At 42.3% G+C, this 27,332-nt stretch overlaps 1 protein-coding gene across 2 annotated transcripts in view; it reads right to left on the reverse strand.

Annotated features, from left to right (window-relative positions):
- Window positions 1-420: 420 nt before the first annotated feature.
- MCOLN3 (mucolipin TRP cation channel 3) overlaps window positions 421-27,332 on the reverse strand; it is a 33,981-nt gene continuing 7,069 nt past the window's right edge. The window contains exons 2-14 of one of the 2 annotated variants that reach the window (XM_069981542.1): window positions 25,292-25,521; window positions 15,304-15,471; window positions 14,879-15,032; window positions 13,901-14,000; window positions 13,724-13,820; window positions 12,521-12,620; window positions 12,173-12,285; window positions 10,514-10,663; window positions 7,800-7,901; window positions 4,500-4,622; window positions 4,214-4,420; window positions 2,547-2,677; window positions 421-1,109 (exon numbers count right to left, since the gene is read on the reverse strand). In XM_069981542.1, coding sequence (XP_069837643.1) covers window positions 1,106-1,109; window positions 2,547-2,677; window positions 4,214-4,420; window positions 4,500-4,622; window positions 7,800-7,901; window positions 10,514-10,663; window positions 12,173-12,285; window positions 12,521-12,620; window positions 13,724-13,820; window positions 13,901-14,000; window positions 14,879-15,032; window positions 15,304-15,471; window positions 25,292-25,519 — 1,677 coding nt within the window. In that variant the 5' untranslated portion in view covers window positions 25,520-25,521 and the 3' untranslated portion in view covers window positions 421-1,105. Of the gene's footprint in view, window positions 1,110-2,542; window positions 2,678-4,213; window positions 4,421-4,499; window positions 4,623-7,799; window positions 7,902-10,513; window positions 10,664-12,172; window positions 12,286-12,520; window positions 12,621-13,723; window positions 13,821-13,900; window positions 14,001-14,878; window positions 15,033-15,303; window positions 15,472-25,291; window positions 25,522-27,332 lie in introns of those variants that run through there. The other variant, XM_069981543.1, reaches the window with a different exon arrangement.

The following is a 27,332-nucleotide window of genomic DNA, read 5'->3' on the forward strand; positions in this document are numbered from 1 at the left end:
CTGAAGACAGGTGCAGCGCTGTTTGTGTAAGAAAGCAGACATATCACATAGTATGTATTGGCGTATATTTTTGACAGTATCAGGATATATCTTAAAGGGGTACTTCTTTCAAATCAACTAGTGTCAGAAAGTTATATCGATTTGTAATTTAAAAATCTCCAGTCTTCCAGTACTTTTCAACTGCTGTATGTCCTGCAGGAAGTGGTGTATTCCCGATATGACACAGTGCTCTCTGCTGCCACCTCTGTCCATGTCAGGAACTGTCCAGAGCAGGAGAGGTTTTCTATAGGGATTTGCTGCTGCTCTGGACAGTTCCTGACATGGACAGAGGTGGCAGCAGAGAGCACTGTGTCAGACTGGAGAGAATACACCACTTTCTGCAGGACATACATCAGCTGATAAGTACTTAAAGACTGGAGATTTTTAAATAGAAGTAAATAACAAATATATATAAATTTTTAAAACCAGTTGATTTGAAAGAAAAAGATTTTCGCTGGAGTACCCCTTTAAGGACGCCTAACATGTTGTGCAGCAAAAATATTATCTCATGCGCCATTGTAAATCTAGCGCCATTTTCCTCCACTTCTGTTAACCTTATGATAATTGGCCAGTGGGATTGGGAGTGATGTTACAGGTATGGATGAATAATCCCCCTCCGGAGAGGTCATGCCGCCATACATGCTGCAGCCAGGACATAATATCGCATATAGTCCATGGAGAAACTCCCAATGAGGGAACAGAGTTCTGCAACCAGTACCAGTCCTAAATCTACATTATTTAAAGGGACAGGAAACTTAATGTCTATGTTCGTTACAATATTTTGTCCCCTGTTATCAGCCATTTCCAGATTCTGAGAAAACGGCTGTAGTGTTCTTCAATGAGATGACTGTCAGGTAGTCCAGAAAAGTCCCAGCCTCCCTGGTAAATACTTCATGTCACATATCCCCAGTTCTGAGAGCTTCCGGAAGGATCTACACAGAAAGCAGCAGCAGCTCTTATTAGGCTGCATTATAAGGTTTCAGCTTCTTTAATAGATTTTTCAGATCTTGTATCTGGAGATATTTTACATTCAGAGATACCACAGTCTTCATCGGCTGAACTTATTCTACCTGCACAGAGGAAGCAAAAAAGATTTCTGTATAAATAAAGTAAGAAATATAGAAATACATACAATAATATATAAATAATGCTATATAAAGGCATACAATAATATATAAATAAAGCTATATAAATACATAATATAATATATAAATAAAGCTATATAAATACATAATATAATATATAAATAATGCTATATAAAGGCATACAATAATATATAAATAAAGCTATATAAATACATAATATAATATAATATATAAAGCTATATAAATACATACAATAACATATAAATAATGCATAATATAATATATATATAATATAATATATATATAAAGCTATATAAAGGCATACAATAATATATAAATAAAGCTATATAAATACATAACATTATATATTAATCTATATAAATACATACAATAATATATAAATAAAGCTATATAAATACATAATAATATATGGAATAATAATAAATACAATTATAAATACAAACTGTAAATCAAATTGTAAAGAGCTGCAGAATATGTTGGTACTATATAAATAAGTATAAAAATTATATATAATTTTCTCTATATTAAATATAGATTATATTTATTTATATATATATAGTGTTATTTTCCCATAAGTCAATATGAATTAACCCCTTCACGTTAGCAATGCGTATATATTAGAGATGAGCGAACCTGCCGAGGTTGGGGTTCGTATGAACCTGAACTCTCGGCGTCTGATAGCCATAGGCTGTATCCCAGTTTTCCAGGCGGTCCTCCCGCTGTATCCACCCTCTTCACGGAGCGGGCAGACAGCGGGAATCAGACGCTGAGCGTTTATACGAACCCGAACCTCGGCAGGTTCGCTCATCTTTAGTATATATACATTCCTATTGTTGCTGCCCCATGCAGTGAGTACATGTATATACGTTCCTGCTGCGTAGGGGTTTTATGTGTGCGAGGCTTCCTCACTGTGATCAGTGCCGCACACACTAGTGTCCCTGGAGCCAGAGGTAATGACAGACGGCCGCAATCACACATTTTATATTTATTTATGATCATTTTTATTTATACAGAACCTCAACATGTTCTGCAGCGCTTAATTTGATTTACAGTTTGATGCCCCAAGCAGCCCTGTAGGTGGTAAAATAAAAGTTTTACGGCTCTTAGGGTATGTGCACACTACAGAATTAAGCGAGGAACTTTTAAGTGGTGTCCTCGCGGCGGGTTCCGCTTGAAGTTTGCCTGTCTCAAGTGCGCCCAAGGAACTGACATGAAATTTCTTTGGACGGATGGCGGAGTGCGTGTGAGACATCCCATTTAGAATGAATGGGACAGGCAGAAATCACTACAGGGACTGCGCTTGAAATTCTGCGCTGATTCCTTAGTGTGCACGTAGTGTGCAAAACCTTTCCAAAGTGAAAGAGACAAGCTTTTACCCCTAGTGCCACAAGGAACACTCACCGTTCACAGCAACACAGCAGCGATGTGGACATGTCCTCGACTTCTCTGTAACGCCCAGAAGTCGGTAAATCCTTACACTCCGAAACAAAAGTGTGAAGCTCCGACTCTGGAAAACCGTCTCTTTGGTAATTCTATGGAAGATAAAAATAAAATCTCACTGATCACAGAGCATGACCGCTGTAGCTTAGATGTCAGGTGACATTTACTTGCCAAATAGTTAGCGCCATTTTATTTATAAAAACTAGTGCAGAGAAAAAGAAATGACAATCAGATTGTGACTCTCATTTTGAAAGGTCCTCTGGGAAATGACAGAGACCTGATTGGTTACAGCTTAAAGGGATTCTGTCACCGCTCCTGACCTGTCTGCGTTAGTAAATCCTTGTATTCCCTATGACATAACTATTCTGGATCACCTATCCTTATAGCTGTGTGATGTGCCCCTCCTCCCTTATTCTTGCTATAAATCTATGACTCCATAACCATGTGGGTGTTACCAGCTGGGGGCGTGTCCCTGCACTGTCCAGCTGGGGGCGTGTTCCTGTCTGGCACTGTGAGCTCTGATTGGATAGTTTCAGACAGTGTAGGGACACGCCCCCAGCTGGTAACACCCACTTGGTTATATATTGTTAGTAAGAATAACGGAGGAGCGGCACATCACACAGCTATAAGAATAGGTGATTCAGAATAGTTATTTCATGGGGAATACAAGGATTTGCTAACACAGACAGGTCATGAGCAGTGATCATCTACACATCATGTATTGTGCCGTTTACTTCTGAAAGCTTTCATTCCAATGACAGGCCTGAGGTCACGGTAGATTAATGCTTGGCAAGGGATATACTATATACCCAGGGGAGGGATTGACCAAAACCACTTAGCTCCAGTGTACAGGGTACTGCTGACAGTGGGAATCTCCGGGCCGTGTAAGCAGAGATCTCACTGAACAAAGCACTTTCTGCACAGTATGCGCCTGAACAGGACTTACAAAATAAAAGAACGCAACAACGCCCGTCTAAGGCACCTAAAAAGTCATGTAACATGCTGCCACATGATTTCACAATAACTAAAAACACAACATGTGTTGCCCCCCCCCCCCAAAAAAAAAAGAAAATCAATAAAATTAGGCAGACATAATGATGTCACATTGCTCAATGGCTCACAGACCATAGGCCATTGTCCTGTAGTCTACAAGAGTTAGGGGAGCATGTGACAGCGGGTGCAGTTTCTGGTGATGGTCATCCAGTGGTGACGCATCACAGAGGGGAGGGGTTATCTTCACACTGGGGGGGGCGCTGGACCTACCCCCAGTGCTCAAGCTGAAAAAGGCGCCGCCGCCCAGCATGGAAGTTGGGCGGCATTTACTGGTGATGGTACATTCACTTTATAGGGAATCTGTCGGCTATATCTGGTGATGATATTTGCTCACTGATCACCTGCACTGCACAAGAAATGGGACAGGAAGCAGTTGGCTATGTTCACTGTGAAGTGGTGGTGACCTGTAAGTGCAGCTCAGCTCCTGCTCAATTGATCGCCATCTGAACTGCAGTTACCAGATCCGGACACTATACAGTGATTCCAGCCCTGTTCATTGTGTACGAAGGGCGCTGAGCACCCTGGACCCCACCGATCAGTGACTGTGGATAGCAAGTATACAGAATGCCACCCACCTTAATGGTTTCATAGGTGTCCGTAATGAGGGCAATAAACAGGCTGAGGACCATGTAGATGAAGAGACTGATGAAGGAGTAGAGGTAAATCCGGCTGAACAACCACACCAGGTAGCTTTTCTGCTGCATGATGGAAAACGTTGTGAACATATCGTCTCCATTGATGAGGGAGAACAGACACTCGGACACCACATTCAGGGACCTGAACTGAGGAGGAAGAAGAAGGTCAGAGGTCACCACAGAGGCGAGGAAGGGGTGGCCAGAGTGCGGCATGTTGGCTACTTACCTTGATGTGATACGGTCCCAGCACAATCCAGCCACAGAAGCAGTAGCCCAGATAGATCATGGCAGCACAGCAACAGAACCGAATCACATTAGGAAGAGCCGCCCTCAGAGTCAGGATCAGGATCTGCAGATACAAAGGCTTAATAAACATACAAGCACAATATAAAGCACTCAGAGAAACAGCGCCCCTCTTGTCTGTAGGCTGTCTTTGGTATTGCAACTCAGCCGCATTTACATGAAATACTGCTGATAAAAGGTCCGATGCGGACGTCATTACCTTCATATATGGAAAGTGGTCAGCTAGACTGTAAGGCAGTGCTCCCCTTTACACATCTGCAAAGTAAGAAGTGCTCAGCCTAATGGCTCCTCTGTATGTCTAAGTAAGATGGTAATGTTGCTGCCTATACATATTATTCATTAAAGGGGTTGTTCACCAAATTTAATATTCTTATATCAACTGGTGCCAAAAAGTGCCAGAGATTTGTAATTTACTTCTATTATATCTCCAGCATTTCAGTACTTATCAGCTGCTGTATGTCCTGCAGGAAGTGGTGTGTTCTTTCCAGTCTGAAACAGTGCTCTCTGCTGCCACCTCTGTCCATGTCAGGAACTGTCCAGAGCAAGAGCAAATCCTCATAGAAAACCTCTCCTGCTCTGGAAAGTTCCTGACATGGACAGAAGTGGCAGCAGAGAGCACTGTGTCAGACTGGAAAGAATACACCTTTGCTGCAGGACATACAGCAGCGGATAAGTACTGGAAGACTTGAGATTTTTTAATAGAAGTAAATTACAAAGCTCTGGCACTTTCTGGCACTAGTTGATTAGAAAGATTATTTTTGGTGAACTACTGCTTTAAGAAATATGACCTTCTGGGAAAATGAAAGCTATCCAATGTATGGTTTTGTCAGATCTGCCAATCTGGACAGTAGATGGTTGGAAATACTGCCGCTGGCTACCACCACAAGTGGAGAAAATGTTGCAGAGAAAAACCTGAAATAATTTCTTCACCACCAAATCTGCACCAAATCATGTGAATTTCAGTGCCTATTTGTTTCTGCAAACAGGAGCAGGACCTCCTGTCTATGCCCAGCCTCCCTGCTCTGGTCCAGTAGTGAGCGGTGATGCATACAGGATTGTTTCATCTTGCACCCAGCATGGTGAATGTGCACTGTAATAAGCCGCTATGCATACTGCATACAGTACTGGCTGCATTGCTGCTTACTAAGTGCACAATATATAGCAAATAGATGACACGACAAGTTATAGCTGCAATCACATTATTCTATTGTGCTTCTTCATATATAACACCTATTACATATCATTTTCATCTTTCATAGATTCCAGTTCTCATGTATGGGATGCATTGCCCTAAGTTAGCCACTAGATGGCGCCGGCGCCCTACATGCTTCAATACTCAAAATAAGGATTGGAAGCTGCAGCTCTCATTCACACCCTGCGGCTGCTGAGAATCCAGCCAGTAAGTTTCCTTCTGTAATAGGATCTTCTTCAGTCCATTCTTATCCTCGCCCGTCACTCCTCTAATACTAGCCATCTGAGGCTTGCTGAGCCTTACTTTTATTTCTCTACTCGTCTGCCCAATGTACATGTCTCCGTACTGGCATTTTAAGAGGTACACCGCATTAGTGGCATTGCATGTATGGCTTTAAGCTCAATGGTGTGTCCCTTCTCAGGATGGGAAATGCCCCCACCTCTCATAATGCTCCAGCAGTTATAGTGCTGCAGGCAGGGGAACCTTCCCACCTTCTCAGTTGCCAACCGCACCTGTCACCTTTTTACCAACTTTCCTATATCTGCTCGCACCAAGGTGTCACTAATAGATTTCCCATTTCTGTAGGCAAATTTTGGCTTGCCCCTAAGCAAATTACCAAACTTGTTAAAATTCCCGTGTGGGGTCGTGTACGCTGGGCAGACGAGTGGAGCAATAAAAGTAAAGCTCAGTGAGCGTCGCTCCGCCATTAGACTCTATGAACAAAAATGAAAACAAGGAGAGAAAATTTAAAAAGTTTTGGTGAAACTACCGTAATGAGACTTTTTATAAAAAAAAAAAAAAAAAAGCAGAGAGTGGGCAACTTCAGATGGTTAGTATTAGAGGAGTGAGGGGTGAGGATAAGAATGGACTGAAGAAGATCTTATTACAGAAGGAAACTTCCTGGATATTTCTGCTGGATTCTCAGCAGCCGCAGGGTGTGAATGAGAGCTTCTTCTGAGTGTTGAAGCACTTAGGGTGCTGAGGCCATCTAGTGGCTAACTTAGGGCAGTGCGCCCCATACATGAGTATTGGAATCTATGATAGAATGAAAGGATGATATGTAACAGGTGTTCTATGCTGCACTTACCCCAGTGACATTGTTATTAATAAGTAATATGTGAAATATCATCTACACTTTTTGTCATTGTAGTCTAGACTCTGATGACGTCAGAACAAGCACTATTAAGGCTGGGTTCACACCACGTTTTTGCAATCGGTTTTTCATCAGTTTTTTTGCAAAAAACGGATGAAAAACGGATGCAAAAAAAACGGATGCATGTGTGTACACCCGTTTTGATCCGTTTTTCCATTGAATTCCATTTAAAAAAAAAAAAGATTAAAACGGATCCGTTTTATTTTAATGGACACAAAAATGAGGTCAACTACGCTTTTGTGTAAGTAAAAGAAAAAAAAAATCCGTTTTGATCCCTTTTTTATAATGGAATTCAATGGAAAAACGGATGCACACATGCATTTGTTTTTTTCATCCGTTTTTTGGCAAAAATGTAGTGTGAACCTTGCCTTATTGGTGGTGGGTTTCAATGATCTTAGGAGAAAGGAGGGATAGACCTCCGAAACGTAGCATGACCGCGCCAGCTCCCGGCCTCCCTGATGGAACAGAGGTCTCTACCTGAATGGATACACGGATGTTAGAGCGCCCCTGCAGGATGTGAAGGCGGAGCCACTGTATTGTATCCGCACCCCTGATTGGACAGAGTTGGATGCAGGGTTGGGAATACCTGATTATATATGAAAAAGCACAATAAAAAAAATGTGATTGCAGCTATAACTTGTGTCATCTATTTGCTATATATTGTTGTTGCTATATATCTACTTGGGTCAGCGGTCCCCGATTACGGCGTCCATGTTTATTGTCTGGATTGCTAATACCTGTAGGGTGGGGCCAGGACCCTCACAGACGAGCACTGAGCGATGATACATACAATACTGTACACAATGCCGCTACAGGGGACAGCAAATTTTATTTGGGAATCAGACACTGAGGTACCAGGAAGAACAGTCGGCTCTTACATTATATTTCTGGAAAAATCCTAAATAGCGAATGACGCCGAGCCAGACCAACATGGTGGATGTCCCCAGGAGAATGCTGCACACGTCATAACTGGTCAGACTCTGTGGGAGAGAGAAGTCCTCATTACTAATTTATATACACTTCACCCAATACAGCAAGTTAGAGGATTGCCACATATTACACATCTGATGGCCCTGGTCAGAATAAGGAGAATCAAGCATGTAATGTACCGGGGTTCTTCCATAAGAAGATATTTATTAAAGGGATTGTCCAGCGAAAATCTTTTTCTTTCAAATCAGTTGGTGTCAGAAAGTTATATAGATTTGTAATTTACTTCTATTAAAAAATCTCAAGTCTTCCCATACTTATCAGCTGCTGTATGTCCTGCAGGAAATGTTTTATTTTCAGTCAGACACAGTGCTCTCTGCTGACATCTCTGGCCAGGAACCATCCAGAGTAGGAGAAGTTTTCTATGGGGATTCATATAAAACAGACAAAGTTCCTGTCTCGGCCAGACAAGGCAGCAGAGAGCACTGTGTCAGACTGAAAATAAAACAAAATTTCCTGCAGGACATACAGCAGCTGATAAGTATGGGAAAACTTAAGATTTTTTAATAGAAGTAAATTACAAATCTCTATAACTTTCTGATACCAGTTGATTTAAAGGAAAAAAAAATAATAATAAAATAAATAAATAAATATATATATTCTCTGGGAACCTATACAGCAACAAAAGACATGGATGATGTGTGATACTGGATATACAGTGAGTATATAGTATAGATTATTGTCCCAGCTGGGCATGTGGGTGAGAGTGTAAGCATCAGACGGGACAGTCAGCACTTCTCCATCACCGGAAGCTCCACCGTCTACATACATGATGGATACAGTAATAAATATGGAAAGACCTGAGCAGATGGTCTCCAGTGATGAACGACATCATTGTTCAATAGAAAGTGAAATGGAAAACTCTTAAAACAATACGAAGCACTTCTAATAGCGGGAGATGGTAAAATGGAGGGAATTAAGTGTAATGGTAAGAGACAGGCTGGGAGTATAGAGCAGGTGGTGGAAGGAGATGATAACGGTAATGGACGCCCTGTATGGGTAATAGATGGGGACAATAATGGATAATGACATCTCCTCGAGCCGCTCATGCAGTCAGCCCTGGCGGTAATGTCCGTCATTAGGAGGAATCACTCCATTACATGAGGACAACATGTACAAAACAGGCCAACCACCTGACACGGCCACTCATGGGGCTGCAGACAAAGAGCACAAAGGACCTTCTGCCATTTTAGTGGGACAGTTACAAGTATAGGATACTTCATTGTAGGGACTGGACTGGGTGTACAATGGTTGCAGGTGATTTACCCTCAAAATAATAGACATTGCAACACTACAGTACATACAGCATCAGCTGCTTCTTGCTCCATGCTGTGCTTAAAGGGGTATCTTAAAGGGGTTATTCAGGATTAGAAAAAGCAGAGCTTTCTCGCAAAAAGAGCCCTCGTCCTCAGGTTTTGTGTGGTATTACATTTTAGCTCAATGCACTTTATTGTAATGGAGCAGCAAAACACCCACACCCAGACTGAGGACATGAGGGGTGTTGTTTCTGGAAGAAAGCGGCCATTTTTTTTTTATAAGCCTGGATAACATCTTCAAAGGGGTACTCCAGCAAAGATTTTTTTTTTTTTTTTTTCAAATCAACTGGTACCAGAAAGTTATACAGATTTGTAAATTACTTGTATTTAAAAATCTCCACTCTTCAAGTACTTATCAGCTGCTGTATGTCCTGCAGAAAGTGGTGTATTCTTTCCAGTGTGACACGGTGCTCTCTTCTGCCACCTCTGTCCATGTCAGGAACTGTCCAGCGCAGCAGCAAATCCCCATAGAAAACATCTCCTGCTCTAGACAGTTCCTGGCATGGACAGAGGTGGCAGCAGAGAGCACTGTGTCACACTGAAGAGAATACACCACTTCCTGCAGGACATACAACAGCTGATAAGTACTGGAAGACTAGCGACTTTTAAATAATAGTAAATTATAAATCTATATAACTTTCTGACGCCAGTTAATTTGAAAATGTATAATTAGTAGGCTCTCTAGCAATACCCCTAATGTAATATTTTTGAGCCGAATATAAATCTCAAGGTATAATTAAATCACAAGTAAATATATATATATAGCACTTTATCTAAATCAATTTAAAATTCATAAGAACATATAGACAAATAAACATATAAATAAACATATGACTAGACGCTTACACATAAATCTCTGTATATATAACTCATAAGGTTGCAAATCGTATATTGCAGGATATGGACTTGATGACTATTTATAGATTAAAATTCATATAATGCGATTAAAATTCATATAATGCGGTTAAATCTGCATGTGGTTATTGCATGCGATGCGGTTAAAACCGCATGCGACTAATGCAGGGCCCTTGCAAGTCGCCGTGATTTATTACTACTGTATTTGAACCAAGTCAGTTGTCACTGTTCTGTTTATCAGTTCAATATACGTTGCAACACGTAGTGGCGCTTATTAGCGTTTTCACAGAAATGATATGTTGGTGGAAAATCCACCTCTCACCGGGAAAATAAATAAATAATTCGCCCAAGTTCCCCTTTAATTCAGGATGCTTACAAGACCTTCTATTCTATACATCATTCTCTATGGTTGTTTAGTGCATACTGACACTCACCTTTGCCTGGATTTCCATCTTCAGGATGGAGCCTACGATGGAGAGTATATCGCTCACAATGATAAGGATGTACCAGCCGTTGACAAACTCCATCTGGTCTGACCAAGGCACGGTCCTGGAGAATCGTTGTTGGACAAAGCTCACATATTCCTTGGGGTAAAAAAGATGAAGTGAAATTCAAAGAGCAACTCCAGAAATAATACCATCTATCATATAGTAAGAAATAGAAAAGGGGTTAAAGGGGTTATCCAGGGCTACAAAAACATGGCCACTTGCTTCCAGAGACAACACGACTCTTGTCTCCAGTTCAGGTGCGGTTTGCAATTAAGCTCCATTCACTTCAATGGAACTAAGGTACAAACCCCGCCTAAACTGGAGACAAGAGCGGTGCTGTCTCTGGAAGAAAGTGGCCATGTTTTTGTAGCCCTGGATAACCCCTTTTAATTTGTGCATTTATGTGTAAATAGAAAAAAAAAAGCACAAAGAAAAATTGTGAAACACGTTAGTAATTCCGATTTTTTGGTCCACATGGGTTTGATGTGATATTCATTGTAATAAAGGAAATGATTTAGAAGTAACAAGAACAAACACAGAAATCAAAGGACCGCATAACAAAACTCCCCACTGACTGCTCCAATAAATGTATTCTTCCTCTATTAAAGTTAAAGGGATTGTCTGCCCCATAAAATTTTTAATTATAGGCTGACACGGTCTTAAATATAAAATAATCAGCTATACTCACCTGCCTGATTCCCTGACACTGCTATCCCCACAGTGACTGGTCCCTGCTGACCAGCACTTCCTGGCCAGAGTGGTGACCCGCCTCCATCACTGATTGGCTGAGTGGGTGTTTCCCATGTGAAAGCAGGAAGCGCTGCTCAGAGGACCAAGCATTGTTGGAGTTGGAAGGGAATCAGGCAGGTGAGTATATATAACTAGCATAACTAACAATTTTGGAGGGCTGGAAACTCTTTTAACCCCTTAGCAACAGCAGTATCGTGTTTTTACGGTTCAGCAAATACTGAAGATCATGCAGCCACAGGTCAGCTGACTGAGAACACCATCACATGATCAGCAGTATATGATATGTGTAACACTATATAAATAAATCACCGCCCCCCCCCCCCAAAAAAAAAAAAAAATTAAAGGGGTATTCCACTCAAACTGCCCATGTTAAAACTAGCAATTCTTTCCAAACTAGCCTTTCCCTTTCTTCTGCTCCCTTCTGAGATGGTTGATGTAAACCAGTCCCTGGCCAGCTGTATCTGCAACATTGCAGCTTTGTAATGCTGGGAGGATTAATCACAGTGAGTTCATTAGCAGCTTAACCCCAGAATAAACCTTCCAGCATTACAAAGAAGCTACAATGTTGCAGATAAAGCCAGCCTGGGACTTGTTTACATCAGCCGTCTCAGAAGAGAGGGGGGAGGAGGGGGAGACAGAGAGAAAAGCTCACACACAGATTTTTGTGTTTTCAGCAGAAAGCAGCAGCTGAGAACTAGGGGAAGGAGACTGAATAAATAATAACAAGTATGGAAGGAATTGTTAGTCTCACCATGGGCAGCAACATATCAAAAGTTATGTTTGAGCGGAATACCCCTTTAATCAATAACAACTATAAAAAATATTTATAATGGACCGTTGTGCCCAAGGACTTACCCTCTGAAGGTGAACGCCCCGAACGACTGATCTTATACAGAGACTTATGGAAGATATACAGGTAAGGATTATAACGGCATCAAAAATCATCATGTAGTGGGTATTCTTCTGTACTACAAACGAAGACAAACACACACTCATTATCCATTGTAGGAAGGCACATGCACCATATGATAGAGGTATGGGGCCCTTTATAATGGGCTATTACAAAAAGTGAATGTATTGTGGCCCTACAGCGGGTATTTAGGAGACAACACCCTTTAACATTCAAGGCTTGGGTTACAATATAGTGGCTGAGCTTTATGCCTTACCCAGGTGCGCCCACCATCAGACAGGGTTTATACTTACTGGATCCGGACACGTGCCAGTCTCTGCACTCCTGGATGCCAACGTCATTGTCTAAGCTTATTCTAATGCGTCCGCTGTGTGCTTTATTGTCAAATGTGATCTGTACGGAACAAAGGGCATCACGGTAAGATCTCACTGACTGACATGTATGGGAATAAAATAAAATGCTAAATGGACTGAGGATTACCCTACTAACAGCACGGGAACAGCGCCAAGGAGGAAGGTAACAGACATACCTTCCTCGTCTGCGCCTCTTGCGTAATAGTGACATAGATTTGTCTAACCTGCTGATAGTTCCCCTTTAAGTGTAAAAAAATAAACGTTATACATACCTGTTCACGCTCCCTGTGTTCTTTTCACTTCTGCCCGGTCCCACAGCCGCTGCTAGACATTCTGAACCAGTCTCTGAAGTGACAGGGACATGAGAGAGGTCAGTTATTGGCTGAGCGGCCTGTCACTTCAGAGACCAGTTTCAGAAGGTCCAGAAGCGGCTGTGGGACCGGGCAGAAGCGAGAAGAACAACGGGGAGTGTGGACAGGTATGTATAACGTTTTTTTTTTGTTTTTTTTTACATATTTATCAGCCGTGCATAGCTATAACACATAGCGATGCTCAAATGGCTGCTGCTGATTTTTAGGTAGGATTAAAAACACGATCAGCCGATGATTGTTGTCTTTATTACACGGAGCGATGATCTGCTGAATCGGCAGGGACCGAAGGGTTCTCAGCTCAAATCCGCAGTGTGAAATCTGGAGCAGTGACCGCTGTGACTTGTAGTTCAGGCAGCATGAGAGTGATGACAGGTTCCCTTTAAGGGTGTGTTCATACATACAGGATCTGCAGCAGGTATGATGGCATGGGTTTGATGCGGTGTTCAGTCATTTAGTTACATTGATATCTGAAGCATCAAATCTGCTGCAGATCCTGTAATTGTGAACACACCCTAAAGAGATAGTCCCATCTCAGAATGTTATCCCCTCCGACCGCTGTCATCCTGTGAACAGATCCGGTTGTCCTCCCATGAATCACTAACCACTACATACCAGGAACACTCCACCAAACCTACTATTCTGGAGATACTCTGACCCATTTGGTTCCAACAATCTGAAGATCTTACAATTCTGCCTATCAGGATCCATATGGACTGAACGGCCAACGTGTTTCCCGGTGAATCTATGGGGACGGCACCTCACACGTACTCACTGTCACTGTAAAGTCGTAGCAGTCAGGGAGCTCATGGTGACGTATGGTCTGTAGATTGATGGCTTTCAGCTTGAACATGATCTCCACTGAGACGAGCCTGGAGGAATCAATAATTCACACTGTAAGAGCTGCGTGAAGCGGAGACACCGGGGCACTACCTGCATAACTGGGACTCACCGATAGAAATCCAGTGTCATGTTCCAGAACTTCTCATCCAGGGAGAGATCACTGATCGGTGTCATTGGTTCCACACTGAAGCATTCTAGAAGAGAGACCCCTATCGGCTTTATATAACTAGAACATGAACTTTCCATTTCCCATGACCCATTAATGTTCCTGTGTATCACATTTTTATGTCCTCCTCAAATGACCACAGTCTCCTTAAAGGGGTACTAATTTTTTCTTCTTCTTTCAAATCAACTTGTATTAGAAAGTTATACAGATTTGTAATTTACTACTATTTAAAAATCTACAGTCTTCCTGTACTTATCAGCCGCTGTATGTCCTGCAGGAAGTGGTATATTCTTTCCACTCTGACACAGTGCTCTCTGCTGCCATCTCTGGCAATGTCAGGAACTGTCCAGAGCAGTAGCAAATCCCCATAGAAAACCTCTCCTGCTCTGGAAGTTCCTGACATGGACAGAGGTGGCAGCAGAGAGCACTATGTCAGACTAAAAAGAATATACCACTTCCTGCAGGACATACAGCAGCTGATAAGCGCTAGAAGACATGAGATTTTGAAACAGAAGTAAAACACAAATCTATATAACTTTCTGACACCGGTTTATTTACAAACCTTTTTTTTCTCTCCAGAGTACCCCTTTAAGAAATGATCACATTATAAAGGGGTATTCCCAGTTAATAAAGTGATGACGTATCCCCAGGATTAGTGGGTCCAACCTCACAGTCTCCCAGCATGGCTCCATTCAGGGTAATGGGACTGGTGGTAATTCAGATGGCCAGGGCTCCTGCTGTGTGGGGAAAGCTTAGAAGGGGACACAAGTATCTAGTTTTTGCTCATGATTGGGGAAGGATATGGTAAGTTTGGTATGTCTGTATACAGTTTTTTTTTTTTGAGCATTTAAGCCACACCCTCTTTCTAGTGAGACCCGCCCCTTGCAATTAGCCACACCCCCTGTTCCCTGATGACGTTACCTGTCTCAATCTTGGGGTCAATATCAAAGGTCTCATTTCCAGGAAAGATGCTCCCCTGTTTATAGAAGTACTTGCAGACAGTCATCCCGCGCTGCCCTCCTGCCATCCTCTCGTAGGCATGGTTCCCAACTGAGACGTTTCTGAGCTCCAAGTACTGTGCGAGACAACGTGCGATCGGTAAGATGAGAAAAGAAAGATTCATTATAGACAGCACCGACAATACAACAAATGATCTGTTAAAGATCAGAAAGAGATGGGAGAAGAGCGTGGCTTGGTGCTTCTCTCTGTGGATTACTGCTCTACCCAGTACATGGGCTCTATAGATTTACTATAGGAGAGAGGGAGGGGAGAGAAGCGCTAATCTCGGCTCACATTAAAACTCTGTCCATTGCCTCTGAAACAAGTAAGGAACCATATCCACTCACCCGCTGAATGGTAAAGGTGATGTGATCATAGACGTCCTCCTGGCGATAGACGGCGTAGGTATCGTCCCTGGCATCCTTGTAGTCCTTTAGAAACAAATGCTTGAAGGCCACGGTGTTCTCCTCCTTGAAGCTGACCACCATCTCATTGCTGAGGCCAAACAACACCAGCTAGGGGAGGGACGGACACACAATGCGGTCATTCACCATGGCGGTCATTATAACAATCACTGCTTTGTTACACGGTCATCAACTATAATTTGGTTTATTGCCCAAGTCTGAATGTGCGCTTGTGTTCGGTAACACTGAGGACATATCGACCCTGTCCTCCTAAGCACATATTTACTGCCAAGAATATTATAGCCTTAGTCTATATAATGTAATAAAAGAGTAGAAATAAAGCGGCACTCACCACTGTATACGTGCAAAAAAACGGTGTTATTTATTCATTCGTCCATGAATAACAGACAGATTTTCTTAGCAGGTAAGACGCCAACACTTCGTGATGGTAACAGGTGACAGCTGTTTCGCTTTACTAAGCTTCTACAGACCTGCCTCTCTCGTTCACGTCACTTCAGATATACCTGGAAACTCCTCCTATCCTGGTCACGTGAGCGGGATCAGCTTACAAAATACTTAAATCGTGCATAATGTGGTTTAGAAACAATGTAACATCTTAGCCAATGTGTTAATAAATATTTACAAAAATACACTTAAATCAACTCTATCGTTTAACCCTAGGTTTCCCTGGGCATTGGTTTTCAAAATCCAATGTGCTTCCAACTGCATCAGATGTTTACGTCTATTAGGTCCCGGTTTTGCTCGTTCAATACCACAAAAAGACAAAACATTTTGGTTGTTTCCATGGTCGTCCCTCACATGGTCTATTAGTCTTCGTGAACCCTCACCTGTTCTAAGAGAACGTATATGTTCACGGAACCTGGTGTGAACTGGGCGAATAGTATTACCTATATAGAACCTCCCACATTCACACCAGATTACGTAAACTACAAAATTGGTACGGCAGCAAATGAAGTCTTTTATTTTGACTTCTATCCCCCCTATATTTAGATATTTATTTGGCAAAAATTGGGGACACCAATTACAATTGCCACATTTGTAATTACCTACAGGGGTCATTTTTTCTAACCAATTAGTTTTTTGTTTTTTATATCTGCTGTTAACCAAAATGTCTTTTAGATTTTTACTTCTTTTAAACGTTATTATGGGTTTATACTTTCCTACGTCCTCTAGTGACGGGTCGCTCTCAATCAGATACCAGTATTTTTGAATAGTTTTTTTGATTTTTTCTGACATAATGCCGTACTGAAAAACAAAAGTGAAGCGTTCTATTTTATTTTTATCTTTTTTGGAGGTTGGGACTATTTTTTGAGTTTTTATTTTTTGTGCTTTTTTTAGAGCTTTATCCAATACTTTACTTGGGTACCCCCTGTTAATAAATCTATCATACAATTCCTTCGCTTGCTGGGAAAAACCCTCTTCTGTGCTATTTATTCTACGGAGGCGTAAAAATTGACTGTAAGGTATGGACTGTTTCATATGTAGTGGGTGATTACTATTATAATGTAGTAACGTGTTACATGCTGTGTTTTTTCTATATCCATATGTACTGATGTTGTCATTCTCTATTTTAACTAGTACGTCTAGGAACTCCAATTCCAATGGCCCTGTCTTACTAGTAAAACGCATATTCATTGCATTGTTATTGTTTAAGTGACTTACAAAATTATCAAATTCCTCTCTAGAACCTCTCCAAATGATGAATACATCGTCCACAAATCTGACATAATTTCTTATATGTCTAAGGAATGGATTTGAAGGTCCGAAGACATAACGCCTTTCAAACAGAGCTATAAAAAGATTAGCGAACGTGCACGCAGTGGGCGTGCCCATCGCTGTACCATGTTTTTGGCTATACCACGTATCATTAAATTGAAAGGCGTTATGTCTTAGGATAAAATCCAAAGAGTCACACACGAAGTTAACAAAGTTTTCACCTTTATTACTCTCCTGTAAAATTTCTCTAATTGCCTGCACTCCGAGGTCCTGGGGGATCCTCGTGTACAGGCTTTCGATGTCAATAGATGTTAAAATACAACCATCTTCCCATTCCATCTCCCCCAGTACTCTTAGGAACTCATTAGTGTCCTTTACGAGAGCTGGGACACTGTCGAGGAGTGGCCTTAGCAACCAGTCGACATATTTAGAAATATATTCTGTTACAGAACCCACCCCGGAGACAATAGGTCTACCGGGTGGTGAAACTAGACTTTTGTGTAATTTAGGTACAAAGTACCAGCATGGATTAGTAGGTGATATAGGAATTAATTTCTCGGCCATTTTCCTCGACAGTATACCCAGCTCAACATATTTTCGCAACAGAGTGCGTAACTGGGACATATATTTTTCAGTAGGGTTTTCATTTAATTTCTCATAAGTCGTGGCATCGTTTAATTGGCGATACGCTTCCTGTTCATAGTATTCTCTACTCATTAGCACTGTGTTACCCCCTTTATCCGCCCTTTTAATAATAATATGATCTTGTTTTTTCAGCCATTCTAATGCCTTTTTTTCCTCTGGGGTTAAATTAGGTGGCTCATGGGGGTAACACAGTGCTCTGAGTTCTTCTAACACTCTATTTTGAAATACATCAACACTGCTACCTGGTGGAATTTGGGGTGAAAAGTTGGATTTTACACCTCCCGCAAAATTGTTACATGTTTGTTCAGAAATACAAAAATCATCACCTCCCAATAATTCAGTCATTATCTCTAAGCAGTCCTTTTCCTCATTGGTAGCATTGTAAAAAGGACTGAATCCTAGAGGACTGATATGGACAGGTATCTCACCCTCTTTTTTATTTTCATTTAAGGCTGGTATATCTGAAAAAAACTTTTTCAAACTCAGTTTTCTTACTGCCTTGAAGAGATCTATCTCAAATTCAGCAAAATTAAAAGGTTTTGGAAGACAATATGTCAAACCCTTAGAGAGTACTGATGTCGCTGCCTCACTTAGAGGTATGTTCGTTAAATTTACTACTATTTGGTTGTTATTTTTTTCTTCTACTTTTTCCAAGCTACTTTCTTTGTTCTCTTTTGGTGATCCCTTGGTGACCTTTCTTGTGTGTCCCCTCCTCGTTTTCCTCCTTTTTCTAAAGGGTCAGCGGCTTGTGTTGTAGTGGCTATCTGTATTCGCCCAGTTCACACCAGGTTCCGTGAACATATACGTTCTCTTAGAACAGGTGAGGGTTCACGAAGACTAATAGACCATGTGAGGGACGACCATGGAAACAACCAAAATGTTTTGTCTTTTTGTGGTATTGAACGAGCAAAACCGGGACCTAATAGACGTAAACGTCTGATGCAGTTGGAAGCACATTGGATTTTGAAAACCAATGCCCAGGGAAACCTAGGGTTAAACGATAGAGTTGATTTAAGTGTATTTTTGTAAATATTTATTAACACATTGGCTAAGATGTTACATTGTTTCTAAACCACATTATGCACGATTTAAGTATTTTGTAAGCTGATCCCGCTCACGTGACCAGGATAGGAGGAGTTTCCAGGTATATCTGAAGTGACGTGAACGAGAGAGGCAGGTCTGTAGAAGCTTAGTAAAGCGAAACAGCTGTCACCTGTTACCATCACGAAGTGTTGGCGTCTTACCTGCTAAGAAAATCTGTCTGTTATTCATGGACGAATGAATAAATAACACCGTTTTTTTGCACGTATACAGTGGTGAGTGCCGCTTTATTTCTACTCTTTTATGCATGAACTGTGTCTACTGATTCAAAACTACCTAAGAGCTGAGCACCCCACTCGTGAATGATTAATTGGTCTGCACATGAAGTCCAGCTAAGCACATAGTGCTCCCCAGAAGCGTGGTTTATAACTTGCTGTGCCGGTCTTTCTCTACCCTAAATACTATGCATTTTGACTGAATCTTACGTTACCTGAGCACGCAGTTAAACCATAAACACAATGGAGGAAGAAAGCATGGACATACATAACGAAACAGACCAAGGAATAAATGCAGGAAGAAAAGACGCCAACGACTTCTTTGCCATGTGTGAACAACAAAATACACTGAACATCCTAAGCATGAAAAGCTTAGAGGCAAAAATCTTCCAACTAGCAGAAAAAGAAATGCGTTTATATTGGACAATAAAATCTCTAAAATCATACAATGACAATAACAGAACACCTCGAGGATTGAGGAATTATAAAGAAGCATCACAATTTGCAAATGATCCGGAGTTCATGAAAAAATGGAATGAATTACATATGGACTATTCTTTAAACATGCTAAAACTAATTCTACAACGAAATGAAGAAGAATATATAAAAATTACTGATGAACTATCAAAAGCCAAAAATGAACTAAAAACTAGAATACAAGAAAGCGATTTCAGTGCGTTTTTAAAAAAACTGGATAAAAAATTGATTCCTCTACAAACAATAATAAAGGAACAAAAACGTGATAAATTCATAAGGGACAAGAACGACTACGAAAGTGGACAAATATTCACACAACAAATAAAGAAAAAACCTTTTAAACAACAACATTATAAAAAAAGAAAACCAACTAAAAAACGCACTACAGACTATTTAACTACCGAATCAGACTCTAGTCAATCTGATGAACCTAGATCTGCGGCAGAAGGTCAACAGATAGCCACTACAACACAAGCCGCTGACCCTTTAGAAAAAGGAGGAAAACGAGGAGGGGACACACAAGAAAGGTCACCAAGGGATCACCAAAAGAGAACAAAGAAAGTAGCTTGGAAAAAGTAGAAGAAAAAAATAACAACCAAATAGTAGTAAATTTAACGAACATACCTCTAAGTGAGGCAGCGACATCAGTACTCTCTAAGGGTTTGACATATTGTCTTCCAAAACCTTTTAATTTTGCTGAATTTGAGATAGATCTCTTCAAGGCAGTAAGAAAACTGAGTTTGAAAAAGTTTTTTTCAGATATACCAGCCTTAAATGAAAATAAAAAAGAGGGTGAGATACCTGTCCATATCAGTCCTCTAGGATTCAGTCCTTTTTACAATGCTACCAATGAGGAAAAGGACTGCTTAGAGATAATGACTGAATTATTGGGAGGTGATGATTTTTGTATTTCTGAACAAACATGTAACAATTTTGCGGGAGGTGTAAAATCCAACTTTTCACCCCAAATTCCACCAGGTAGCAGTGTTGATGTATTTCAAAATAGAGTGTTAGAAGAACTCAGAGCACTGTGTTACCCCCATGAGCCACCTAATTTAACCCCAGAGGAAAAAAAGGCATTAGAATGGCTGAAAAAACAAGATCATATTATTATTAAAAGGGCGGATAAAGGGGGTAACACAGTGCTAATGAGTAGAGAATACTATGAACAGGAAGCGTATCGCCAATTAAACGATGCCACGACTTATGAGAAATTAAATGAAAACCCTACTGAAAAATATATGTCCCAGTTACGCACTCTGTTGCGAAAATATGTTGAGCTGGGTATACTGTCGAGGAAAATGGCCGAGAAATTAATTCCTATATCACCTACTAATCCATGCTGGTACTTTGTACCTAAATTACACAAAAGTCTAGTTTCACCACCCGGTAGACCTATTGTCTCCGGGGTGGGTTCTGTAACAGAATATATTTCTAAATATGTCGACTGGTTGCTAAGGCCACTCCTCGACAGTGTCCCAGCTCTCGTAAAGGACACTAATGAGTTCCTAAGAGTACTGGGGGAGATGGAATGGGAAGATGGTTGTATTTTAACATCTATTGACATCGAAAGCCTGTACACGAGGATCCCCCAGGACCTCGGAGTGCAGGCAATTAGAGAAATTTTACAGGAGAGTAATAAAGGTGAAAACTTTGTTAACTTCGTGTGTGACTCTTTGGATTTTATCCTAAGACATAACGCCTTTCAATTTAATGATACGTGGTATAGCCAAAAACATGGTACAGCGATGGGCACGCCCACTGCGTGCACGTTCGCTAATCTTTTTATAGCTCTGTTTGAAAGGCGTTATGTCTTCGGACCTTCAAATCCATTCCTTAGACATATAAGAAATTATGTCAGATTTGTGGACGATGTATTCATCATTTGGAGAGGTTCTAGAGAGGAATTTGATAATTTTGTAAGTCACTTAAACAATAACAATGCAATGAATATGCGTTTTACTAGTAAGACAGGGCCATTGGAATTGGAGTTCCTAGACGTACTAGTTAAAATAGAGAATGACAACATCAGTACATATGGATATAGAAAAAACACAGCATGTAACACGTTACTACATTATAATAGTAATCACCCACTACATATGAAACAGTCCATACCTTACAGTCAATTTTTACGCCTCCGTAGAATAAATAGCACAGAAGAGGGTTTTTCCCAGCAAGCGAAGGAATTGTATGATAGATTTATTAACAGGGGGTACCCAAGTAAAGTATTGGATAAAGCTCTAAAAAAAGCACAAAAAATAAAAACTCAAAAAATAGTCCCAACCTCCAAAAAAGATAAAAATAAAATAGAACGCTTCACTTTTGTTTTTCAGTACGGCATTATGTCAGAAAAAATAAAAAAAACTATTCAAAAATACTGGTATCTGATTGAGAGCGACCCGTCACTAGAGGACGTAGGAAAGTATAAACCCATAATAACGTTTAAAAGAAGTAAAAATCTAAAAGACATTTTGGTTAACAGCAGATATAAAAAACAAAAAACTAATTGGTTAGAAAAAATGACCCCTGTAGGTAATTACAAATGTGGCAATTGTAATTGGTGTCCCCAATTTTTGCCAAATAAATATCTAAATATAGGGGGGATAGAAGTCAAAATAAAAGACTTCATTTGCTGCCGTACCAATTTTGTAGTTTACGTAATCTGGTGTGAATGTGGGAGGTTCTATATAGGTAATACTATTCGCCCAGTTCACACCAGGTTCCGTGAACATATACGTTCTCTTAGAACAGGTGAGGGTTCACGAAGACTAATAGACCATGTGAGGGACGACCATGGAAACAACCAAAATGTTTTGTCTTTTTGTGGTATTGAACGAGCAAAACCGGGACCTAATAGACGTAAACGTCTGATGCAGTTGGAAGCACATTGGATTTTGAAAACCAATGCCCAGGGAAACCTAGGGTTAAACGATAGAGTTGATTTAAGTGTATTTTTGTAAATATTTATTAACACATTGGCTAAGATGTTACATTGTTTCTAAACCACATTATGCACGATTTAAGTATTTTGTAAGCTGATCCCGCTCACGTGACCAGGATAGGAGGAGTTTCCAGGTATATCTGAAGTGACGTGAACGAGAGAGGCAGGTCTGTAGAAGCTTAGTAAAGCGAAACAGCTGTCACCTGTTACCATCACGAAGTGTTGGCGTCTTACCTGCTAAGAAAATCTGTCTGTTATTCATGGACGAATGAATAAATAACACCGTTTTTTTGCACGTATACAGTGGTGAGTGCCGCTTTATTTCTACTCTTTTATGCATGAACTGTGTCTACTGATTCAAAACTACCTAAGAGCTGAGCACCCCACTCGTGAATGATTAATTGGTCTGCACATGAAGTCCAGCTAAGCACATAGTGCTCCCCAGAAGCGTGGTTTATAACTTGCTGTGCCGGTCTTTCTCTACCCTAAATTCTATATAATGTAAGACCCACAATGTACAAGCACTGCAATTAACTTAAAGGGGTATTCCACTCAAACATAACTTTTGAGATGTTGCTGCCCATGGTGACACTAACAATTCCTTTCATACTTGTTATTATCTATTCAGTCTCCTTTCCCCAGTTCTTAGCTGCTGCTTTCTGCTGAAGACAGAAAAATCTGTGTTTGAGCCTTTCCCTCTGTCTCCCCCTCCTGTGCCAACTGTGTGTGAGGTGGCAGTCTACAGGCGGCCTCTGTGTGTGAGGTGACAGTCTACAGGCGGCCTCTGTGTGTGAGGTGACAGTCTACAGGCGCCAACTGTGTGTGAGGTGACAGTCTACAGGCGCCAACTGTGTGTGAGGCGACAGTCTACAGGCGCCAACTGTGTGTGAGGCGACAGTCTACAGGCGCCCTCTGTGTGTGAGGCGACAGTCTACAGGCGGCAACTGTGTGTGAGGCGACAGTCTACAGGCGGCAACTGTGTGTGAGGCGACAGTCTACAGGCGGCCTCTGTGTGTGAGGCGACAGTCTACAGGCGGCCTCTGTGTGTGAGGTGACAGTCTACAGGCGCCCTCTGTGAGTGAGGTGACAGTCTACAGGCGCCCTCTGTGTGTGAGGTGACAGTCTACAGGCGCCCTCTGTGTGTGAGGTGACAGTCTACAGGCGCCCTCTGTGTGTGAGGTGACAGTCTACAGGCGCCAATTGTGTGTGAGGTGACAGTCTACAGGCGCCAACTGTGTGTGAGGTGACAGTCTACAGGCGCCAACTGTGTGTGAGGTGACAGTCTACAGGCGCCAACTGTGTGTGAGGTGACAGTCTACAGGCGGCCTCTGTGTGTGAGGTGACAGTCTACAGGCGGCCTCTGTGTGTGAGGTGACAATCTCCAGGACCCCTGCACTGTTTTCCATATTCTACCACCCGCCAAATCATGTGTCCTATGGGTATGGCATGTGTAGTGCAGCCCAACATCCCCTCAGAGAAATAGAAGAAAGATGCCCCAGTGGCGCAGATGATGGGAACCTGGGCAGTGATTTGAAAAATGGGATCTACAGGCTGGCACCGACCTGGTCATGTGAAAAAAAAATTGAAAATTATAAAGGAAAACTATCAACAGGTTAGATGCATCTAACCCGCTGATATATCCAACCTGCTGATAAGTTTCTTACTTTAAGGGTGCCTTCACACACAGTGTCAGTGCATCCCTATGAGAATACATACTCGCAGCGCTGCATGTATGTAAGTTAGCCCCCCGGCGACCGGAGCATACATCACCTCCTCCCCGCTCCGGATTGCTTCGGGGGATCCTGGCATCTGCTCGACCCGTTCGGAGAATGAGCGCGCACCCCCGCCGCAGCACACTGATTGCCTGAGTGGGACATCCAGCAGAGAACCCCCAAGGCAAGCCGGAGCGGGGAGGAGGTGATGTATGCTCTGGCCGCCGGGGGGTTAACTTACATACACGCAGCGGGATGTCAACCCTGCGAGTATGTATTCTCATAGGGACGCACGGGCTGTGAATCTGCAGTGTGAAATCCGCTGCGGATTCGGTGTGTGTGAAGGCACCCTTTAAGGCATTATCCAGCGCAACAAAAACATGGCCACTTTTTTTCAGAGACAGCACCGCTCTTGTCTCGAGTTTGTAACTCCATTGAAGTGAATGGAGCTAAATTGAAAACCACACCTGACCTGGAGACAAGAGCGGTGCTGTCTCTGGAGAAAAGTGATCATGTTTTTGAAGCATTGGATAACCCCTTTAATTAGGGGGTGGGCAATTCATTTTCCTATGGGGCCACATGAGAAATTGGAATGGTTTTCAAGGGCTGGTGATCATCCACCTCAATGCAACCCCCCACCCCTGGCGATCATACATCTCAGTACAACAACCACCCCACCCAGCTCCAGACTGTCACCTCACACACAGAGGGTCCTGGAGACTGTCACCTCACACACAGAGGGTCCTGGAGACTGTCACCTCACACACAGAGGGTCCTGGAGACTGTCACCTCACAAACAGAGGGTCCTGGAGACTGTCACCTCACACACAGAGGGTCCTGGAGACTGTCACCTCACACACAGAGGGTCCTGGAGACTGTTACCTCACACACAGGGGGTCCTGGAGATCGTGCGACGTGAGGGAGAGCGGCAGCGGCGGTATTGGAGGGATGTGCTGGGAGTGAGGGCTGCTGGGAGCTGACGTCTCGTCTCTTCCACCTCATAAGGGCCGGTCAGGGCTAGTTATCGGGCCGGATGTGACCCGCGGGCCGTACAATGCCCAGGTCTGTCTTAATCCATGAGGTAATGAGTGTGATCTCACCTGGATTGTCACCAACGCTATCTTCAGGATCTGAATACAGAGTTTCCATGGTTTGCGACCACGGGCTCGAAACTTCTCACAGGGATTCATAAAGAAGAACTTCAGCTTCCTCTTCAGCATGTCCTCCAGGAGGAGCTCCTCAGTGATGGAGCAGGTTTTAGTCAAGTAGGGACCTTCATGTTCCTCCAGGGAGGGGGAGGGCTTCACTGCTACGTCTGGGGTCTCCATTGCTATAGGTGTGGAGGAAAGGGAAGCACGTGTGTCAGCTCAGGGTCATCTATTACATCACTTCGTGACAGAACTTCGTGTTAAAGGGGTTGTCCAGGATTAGAGAAACATGGCCGCTCTCTTTTACAAACAGCGCCACTCTTGTCCTCAGTTTGGGTGTGGGCTTTGCAGCTCAGTTCCATTAAAATGAATGAAGCTGAACCGTAATAAAAACTAAGAACAGGGGTGGCGCTGTTTTTTGAATGAAAGCAGTCATGCTTTTTGAAATACAGGATTACCCTTTTAAAGGGAACCAATCAGCCCAATCGTGGTGATATAGGTTCCTTGAACTGCTGTATACAGCTCCTGCAGCAGCCGCAGGTCCCGGAAAGTTATAAAGATTTGTAATTTACTTCTATTAAAAAAAATCTGCAGTCTTCCAGTACTTTTCAGCTGCTGTATGCCCTGCAGTATTCTTTCCAGTCTGGAGAGCAGTAGAGGTTTCCTATGGGGATTTGCTGCTGCTCTGGACAGTTCCTGACATGGACAGAGGTGGCAGCAGAGAGCACTGTGTCAGACTGGAGAGAATACACCACTTTATGCAGGACATACAGCAGCTGATAAGTACTGGAACACTGGGGATTTTTTAAATAGAAGTAAATTACAAATCTCTTTTTTTTTGGGGGGGGGGGGGGGGGAGGGGGGGGGAGTAAACTATTACTTTAATAGCAGTCCGGAGCTCCATGTGCAGTATATATATAAAAAGCAAAGCAGTCACAGTTATTCATCCCAGAAGCAGGAGCTGACATCCGCCCGACGCGTTTCCTGTTAGTAAACATTCATCAGAGGAGGATGGGAGCAGCTGAGAAGAGCGTCTGTATGGCGCAAATGCATTAAATGCTTCATAATGCGGAAAACTAGGGGAAATAGCTCATAAGCATGCAGTAAAACAACAACAACAAGCGACCAATCAGAGCTCGGCTTCTATTTTACTGAGGTAACCTGAGAAATGAAAGCTGAGCTGTGATTGGTAAACCTCGGCTATGGTGGGCGTTGTGTCTCCTGTTATTTCACCATCCGATTCAAAGGCCACCTATATATTCTATACAGTCGTAATCATAGGTCACATGATATGTCCTTTAACCCCTTCCCGCCCATGATGTAATAGTACCGTATTTATCACTTTATAAGGCGCACCTAGGTTTTAGAGGAGGAAAATGGGGAAAAAATATTTTGAACCAAAAAGTGGGCATAATGTTGGCGTTATTTGGTAAGGGTCCTTTAAAGGGGAACTATCAGCAGGTTACATAGTTAGTATGGTTGAAAAAAAGACATGTCAATCAAGTTTAAGTAAGGAGGGGATGGATGGAGGGAAGGGGGATATACAAGGAGAGGATGGATGGAGGGAAGGGGGATATACAAGGAGAGGATAGATGGAGGGAAGGGGGATATACAGTACAAGGAGGGGATGGATGGAGGGAAGGGGGATATACAAGGAGAGGATGGATGGAGGGAAGGGGGATATACAAGGAGGGGATGGATGGAGGGAAGGGGGATATACAAGGAGGGGATGGATGGAGGGAAGGGGGATATACAAGGAGAGGATGGATGGAGGGAAGGGGGATATACAAGGAGGGGATGGATGGAGGGAAGGGGGATATACAAGGAGAGGATGGATGGAGGGAAGGGGGATATACAAGGAGAGGATGGATGGAGGGAAGGGGGATATACAAGGAGGGGATGGATGGAGGGAAGGGGGATATACAAGGAGGGGATGGATGGAGAGAAGGGGGATATACAAGGAGAGGATAGATGGAGGGAAGGGGGGATATAC

Source organism: Dendropsophus ebraccatus, chromosome 8 (genome assembly GCF_027789765.1).
Source record: "Dendropsophus ebraccatus isolate aDenEbr1 chromosome 8, aDenEbr1.pat, whole genome shotgun sequence".
Taxonomy (NCBI): domain Eukaryota; kingdom Metazoa; phylum Chordata; class Amphibia; order Anura; family Hylidae; genus Dendropsophus; species Dendropsophus ebraccatus.